The following is a 7,500-nucleotide window of genomic DNA, read 5'->3' as shown; positions in this document are numbered from 1 at the left end:
TTTTATATTTTTTTCACATTGATCAATATAATTCTAATAAAATTATCTTCCCAAGTCAAAACTGATCACTGTGATTAAAATTACAAGAGATAACAAATCCTAGTTTACAGAGGCAGTATAGTTGATTTGACTTTAAAGAAATGAATATATAGTTGGGCCTAGAAATACTACCCATTCCCTCTGTTTCTTTATATATGTTTTAAGTTATTAAAGATAGATGGTTTCGTGTTCACAAATGCTTTCAATAGGCTCATCTAACAAACTAGCAAGGAATAAATGAAATTAATATATCATAAATATATTATTATAAATTTATTTATTTCATTAGTCCTGGTTACTGTTTACACCAGGTGAACGCATTAAACTCACCAGAAATTTTAAAAGTCACATCACTCAAAGTCTGTTTAAAAAATAAATAAATAAATAAAAAATTCAAAAGAAAGTTCCATACAATAATCCACTGTTAAGTATAAGCTGTTGGCTAAAATATATATATATTTATATATTGATAGATACAAAGTAGATCAAACTACCTTTCCTGATTTGAAGCATTTTGTTTCAAACTATTTTTTTTTTCTTTTTAATTAAATGAAAGTTATTGTATTTGGACCATGACTAAGTAACAAAGGTTTGGTAATCCCACATATATATATATATATACAGACTTCACATTTGCTATCACATATTTTCTCCAATTAAGGTCATACATATAAAGAAATATACAGTGAAGTAGATAATTTCAAATCAATTGACATACGCTGATTATTTAGTTGCTATATGATTTGAATGAACTATTTCAAAAATATTTTCATGGGAAGATTTAGAAAAAATAATCATTATTATCCGGGAAGCTTCGTATTGAATCCCTGTAAAATTGGGGGCAATTTAAGACCTCATCATTTCCTTCTTTTCTTCTAGTTTACAGAAGTTCCCAAACCTTGTACTATTTCTTGAAGTATCTGCATAAAAATGGCTTCCTCTTTCATCTTCCTCATTAACAGAAAAATAATCCAGGAAATCTAGTCATGATAAAGTATAATCACATCACAGAAAGTGTTGTTTTATTTCAGTTAAAAAATGTATTAATATGATTTATTGAAGTGCTGTTTCTCATACTTCATGGTCTATTACATCTGTAATTTTCTCCTGATTTTATGTAAAGGTATGAAATGAAAATGTACAAGTAATTATGTAAATATGAGTGCACTGGTAATGCAAATCAGGACACATAATTTCATTTTTTAAGGTTTTCCCATATTTAAAAATTATACTGATGTGAATAATGAAAAAAAAGCAATACCTTTTCTGTATATTCTAGGCACTAAAATCACTTGGATCAACCAAGAAAAAACAAACAAAAAATATACATATTCCGTGAGGGAAAATAAATATTTAGTTAATAAGAGACTTTGATAGCAGTCCAGCAGACATCTCCACTATATGGCAAACATGCTGTGAAGCCTGCTCCACCTTCTATATTGACACCTCTCTTGTTTATCTACAGTAATTGGATATGTAACAATATACAACTGTAGACACACAATACAGTGGCATCTTAATAATATTGGGTAACCAGACCTTGTTCCATAGTTTTTTTTCATTTTTTTTAAGACTTATTTCTCTATAGTAAAATGATGAAGCAGGTTTACTGGAATTCATGTTAATAACTTATATAACTGGTGATACAGAAATTAAATAGGGCTGACACACCCTTACAGCATACAATCCTTCCACATGGAGGGGAAAGAAAAGAAAAAGAAATAAAGTCTTGGGTACAAAGGTGCTTGTATCATCTAGACCTTTATAATCTTAAATTAACAATTTCAATACATCTAAATTTACCTGGCAGTAACATGGTGTCAAAGCACCCAACTTCACTTTTCAATATGATGCATTTTAACATCTATACATACTAGGTGACACTACAAGTGTAAACTCTTAGGCAGTGGATTAAATCAACATCTACCACCTTCATAGGAAATCAGTCATTTACAAACTCCTCTCTGCCACTCACACTCTAAAACTCTCACGCCTCCACAACAAACTTGGCTAAGATTCTGGATTGGATTGGCAAAATCAATGTTCCATACACTGCATACATTGGCAAGGAGACAAAAAAAAAAATACATAGAGAGCTATGTAGACACAGTCAGCCATCTTCAGTACTGTCCTTAAAATCATATGATTGCCAAAATTAGCTAATGATCAAGTAATTCAGAGAAGCGAAAAAAAAAAAAAATTCTATAAAGATGAAACTTCATAAAAAAAAAATACAAACAGATTATAAATTAATCTCTATAAAAGCATTAGTATTACTGGTTTATACATTACTGTACTGAAAAGAACCCGAGACCTGGCTACATGGGCAAATAACTACTGTCTGTTGTGAAATGAAGTATGCTGGAGATTGTTGAGAATTCTTGGACAATCTGAATTATCAGATACAGATGACAATATGATGATAATGAAACATGCAAGGCAATTATCGAAATGGGCGAGTAAGAAGTGAATCCAATTTCAAAGTGCAGGATCGAGACGTATCACGATTCGGAAAAATCACGAGGTAATTTATATGCGGGAGTGAAAGGGAGGACCAGAGGGTGAATTCCAGTCTGGTGAGTCAAACCTGGTAACGAGTGGCACCCTTGATCACCAGCTGGTATGTGCAGACTAAGAGAAAAATCACTTCAAACAAACCCAATGTTAAAGATGCCTGAAATGGAAGCTGCAACACTTTGGGCAGTTTCATCTGCCAAAACTCAGCACATGGCCAATTTCACAAACACTTTCCTAGTCATTGGGATTATTTCATCAATATCAAACTTAATCATTATATCTACATTCACAGTCCTTACAAATACAAATTAGTGACAATGTGAGAACACCTCATATACATTTTTTTTTTAAGGTTTTGCTTTTTTGTTTCCTTTTTTTGTTTTTGAATGGTGTCAATCACACAATTCATCCTCATATCACAGCCACTTTATATTCAGCTAATTTACATATCAGATTCCACACCTGAAAGAACTTCGAGAAAAAAGTTCTGTTTTAAGAAAAATATGAAAAGACAATTTCCTGGAAGTTCAATGAAGCAGCATTTCTATTTTCCGACTCGCTGTCAATCTGAATCATCAAATTAGAGAAGAAGAAAAAAAAAGATTTTTGTCTCTTTGAAAGCAGTTACCTCTGTGTTGTGTGGCAAAGCCTCCTACTATTTCCTTCTAAACAACATATTACACTATGTACAGGATTTCTAGTTATCTTCCCTCAGGCTCCTCTTACGTACTTCAACATTCATGTAGAGAATTTTATTTCCTTTCTTTAATTAATGGCAGAAGTAACTATAAGGAAACGCCTTCTTGAGTCACCTTTCACGTTCCTCGATACATGACACAGCCTAGAGAACAAAGGCTCACCTGACAAATTTGCAACTTGGTTCATGGAATGATCGCATCTAACTAGTCATTTCTATCGTTAAAAGATGATTAGCAAGTCACTGGGGGTATTGATGTGAAGATTTAAAAGAGAAACAGACTAACAAAAGTGCATTAAAAAGTTGTAGTTATTTTGGGCATTAAAATATAATAACAATATCAAAAAGGGAAAAGCAAATAAATAAATTAAAAAAATATACAGTATTACCGAAAAGACCTAATAAAATGTGTACAGATGCAGATACTATGAACTGCTTTTGGTAGTCATATATATCTCCTGGTATGGAGTCTTGGCTAAAACTGTCTGGCAGTAAAATTCACAAAAAATCGGTCAGTGCAATTAACTGTCACTAGGTACCAAAACCTTACTGTTACAGACAAAAATGACACCAGTCAAAATCCACACATATCAATCTTCATTAAAAATACTAGTGAAGGTGACTCCTCGTTCAGTAAAACCTATTCCAATGCTTTCAACGCAAAAGCATCTCCCTCGTTGCGAAAAGATATAAAATGGTTGCTAAATACAATAAAACTGGATGAGTGGGGGAGGAAATTATTATACAACCACCATCACCAATGCTTTGATCAGTGATTTTTGATCATGAAGCCAAATAAAGATTTTAAAATGTGTTTTCTACATAAAACTACAAGTGAAAAAAAGGAAAGACAGAAAGAGTGAGGAAAGACCTGTCTATCTGTTGTGTATCTTAGAAAATGCCTAAACAAGTATGGAACAACAAGTTACAAATTGAAGAGCCAGTAGGCATTTCTCCATAAGTTGCATTCATCATTAGCAAAAATGTATCAAACCTTCCACCTCCTTCCTTACATTCCTACACAAACAAGCACACACACTCACCACGCATGCACATACGCATACGCATACACATACACATACACATATACATACATATACACAAACACATGCATACATACATACATACATACATACATACACACACACACACACACACAACAAGCACTTAAGCTCAAAATGCACACAAAATATTACACTACCTAAAACATTTTTTTTCTTTTCATTACAAATTTACATCTAGGACTTATAGCCCAAATCCTAACTCTAAAAAAAAAAAAAGAAAAAAAGAAATGTCTCTTGGCATTAACATGACTCCTACAATCTGATATACGGGTGTTAGAATTGTTACCAAGCGTCAAAAAATACGGAGGAGGCTAAATAGTCCAAACAACTGACTGAGTAAAACACACAAGTGGCACCTCTGGAAACTGGGTGATACTTTTTTTTTTTCCTTTTTTTTTTTTACAAGTCAATGTTAACAAGGCAACGTGATGCATTTGTACATTATCATAACGAGACCCTCCCCCTCCCCTTAGCAATTACACCCTCTTCCACCCGAACTGGAAATTTTCAAACCAAACTATAAGAATACACACAAGAGAAGGCTAACCAAACTAATGATAATAATAGCAACAACAATTGGAATAATAATTTTTCTTTTAGTTCTGAATGTACGGGCGTAACTTCATTCTTCGGCTTTTCCATCGTCGCAGCTCTCGTGCAGTGTGGTCAATTCACACGTCTCTGAGCTCCTGGGTGTACATTAGGGGAATCATTAGGGGTTTATCAAAGATCTGATATCATACGCAAACAGTAGCCTAATAACTAGACTGGTAACGCTTCAGCCAGATCACTTGAAGAGGTTCTCTGAAATTTTGCTTTCGATTTTTGGAGGTCGAGATTATCTATTTGTTTTTGTTGTTTTTTTAAACACTGTTCAACCAGACATTTTTTTCCTTTTGTTTTGTTGTTTGTTTTTTTTTAGTTTTTTTTTTAGTTTTTTTGGTTTATTTACCTTAACAAAGGTCATCATGCCATTAGTTGAAATAGTACCTTTGAGGTTAACCAAACTGTACATACAAAAGAGTGTCCCTCGCGGCCCTTTTGCCGCCTGAATCGAGAGTCCACTTTCTCTCAAAGGCATTCTGCGCTGACGTTTCCATCACTTGCATTGCTTGCAGCATAATCTCTTCTTGCATTGAAAATATGAATAAAAAGACAAATGGGGATAATACTGAATGACTTCAAAAATGATAATCATGACGATGATGATGATAATAGTAATAATAATAGTAATAATAATAGTAATAATGATAATAGCTATAATGATAATAATAATAATAATAATAATAATAATAATAATATTAGTATGAATAATAATAACAATAATGATTGTAGTAGTAATAATAATAATCAAAACATAACAATCATCATAATCATAAAGATAAAAACAAAAATAATACGTTCCAGCTCTTGCCACCGAGCAATATTATGTTCCTTAGAGCATCACATTGCTGGAGCCAAGAATCTTTTAAATCACAGCCCAGAGCTATGCAGAAGTGGGACTCTGCAAACAGCTGTCGAATTGTGGCTGTCCCGATCAAAATTAATTGCATGGTGGATGATATTTGTAAGAACCAAAAAGAGAGATTATCCATTTTACATTTTTTTGTTGTTGTAGCTTTTCCTGCTGCAAGGAGAACGCACACCTCGCTGGGTTTACTCTGACAAACGGCCTACGAACTCCGGGACTCAGTGGTGATGTCTCCATTGCGCGTGTCTGTGGACGCGTCCGAGATGGAGCCTGCCTCCGAGGACGACATGATTTGGGAAGTGTCTCCATTGGTCGTGGCTGAGCTGTTCCCGGACGAGGTTTTGCGCTGCTTGGGTTGGAATTCTGTGATGATGACAGTCACGTTGTTCACAGTGACAGCGTTGTGTTGAGCTGTACTTCTATCGACATTCTTCAATCTCGGTCTGGAAACCAAATTGGACATAATGCAATTACAACACAAATATACACATCAATTTCTTTAACAACAAGACTAGCTGGCAAATAAATATCGATTGCAATAGTGTAATATCAATGACACTCTTCATTAAGCTGTTACCAACGGGGCTGTTTTGCCTCCAAACGATCAAAACGTCGGGATATTTCAATGCGTAAGCTTAACGCTTTGGACTATTTGCCCGCACTGGCGCGGCCAAGTACAATGCGCATGATCACCTAGCGTGCCAGCCAGGAGGATAGCCATGACAAAATATCTCGACCCCGGCGGCTGGTCCTGTCACCAATCGACAAGATATCTTGTCACTCAGCGTTAATGGGTTAATCAAGCCCATGGCCTCCCCTCCCAAAATAAGAAAATAAAAATAAATGCCATGCTTCACCCCTTATATCACTAATACATTATTCTTAATATCAATGTTATCATTAAACCACCATGAAACATACAATTTGAAGAAAATAAGAGCACATTTGCCAGTATACTGACCTGCCTTTTTGTAAGTTGCGCCCTTCACCCTTCCGTTCTCTGTCCTTCCGCTCCGACTTCTTGACCTTAGGGGGAACCACCTGAGCCACCTGAGCCGCCACCAGCTCCGCGTTTAGCCGAGGCTTTCTGTTAGCAAAAGAAGTTTGGGGATCAGGTCAATAAACTGTTAATGACATTAATACATTCATGTTCATACAACTATATTCCACAGAGTAAAATCCTGAGGCAAATGGAATGTAGGAAGAGAGAAGAGAAAAGAGAGAAGAGAGAGGAAAGAGCAGAGAGAAGTGAGAGTAAGAGAGAAAACAAGAGAGAAGGGAGGAATTAGAGAAATGAAGCAATAGCAATGGAATAAGGGAAAAAAAAAAAATACAAAACACAATCCAAGGCCAGTTACCTCGTAGAAGTGCCCTTCCGGACATCGCACATGAGGCATTTGAAGGCCTCCGGAGAGTTTCTGTAGGTGCACACGCTGCAATCCCACATATTCTCCTCCTTGTTAGCCCTCTTCACCCTCCTGAAAAGTAGGATATGCCGTAAGCAATCAGCCCCTTCTTCTTCTGCAATAACTGGAAGAGGTGCAAACCGACTACTATAATACCATTTGTACCATCTGTAATTCAGATTATGTGGAAATCACTCTGAATTTTCTACTAGACTCCACTTTTTCAAGGCTTCTTCCTATATGTCCTTATTCTGAAGACACCCTTTTGTAACTTGTGGTCAATATAACATTATTTTGTCACGGAAT

At 35.2% G+C, this 7,500-nt stretch overlaps 1 protein-coding gene across 4 annotated transcripts in view; it reads right to left on the bottom strand.

The window, feature by feature from the left end:
- Positions 1-297: 297 nt before the first annotated feature.
- RYBP (ring and YY1 binding protein) overlaps positions 298-7,500 on the bottom strand; it is a 28,254-nt gene continuing 21,051 nt past the window's right edge. For 2 of the 4 annotated variants that reach the window (XM_043035557.2, XM_043035556.2), the window contains 3 exons: positions 7,147-7,266; positions 6,750-6,875; positions 298-6,231 (listed from right to left, as the gene is read on the bottom strand). In XM_043035557.2, the coding sequence (XP_042891491.1) occupies positions 5,991-6,231; positions 6,750-6,875; positions 7,147-7,266 (487 nt within the window). In that variant the 3' untranslated portion in view covers positions 298-5,990. The remainder of the gene's footprint in view (positions 6,232-6,749; positions 6,876-7,146; positions 7,267-7,500) is intronic. The other 2 variants (XM_043035555.2, XM_043035558.2) reach the window with 1 other exon arrangement.

Source organism: Penaeus japonicus, unplaced genomic scaffold (genome assembly GCF_977035675.1).
Source record: "Penaeus japonicus unplaced genomic scaffold, GWHDUDI00000001_assembly GWHDUDI00000042, whole genome shotgun sequence".
Lineage (NCBI taxonomy): Eukaryota > Metazoa > Arthropoda > Malacostraca > Decapoda > Penaeidae > Penaeus > Penaeus japonicus.
The sequence above is the reverse complement of the archived record's forward strand: the minus strand, read 5'-3'. Positions and strand labels throughout refer to the sequence as shown.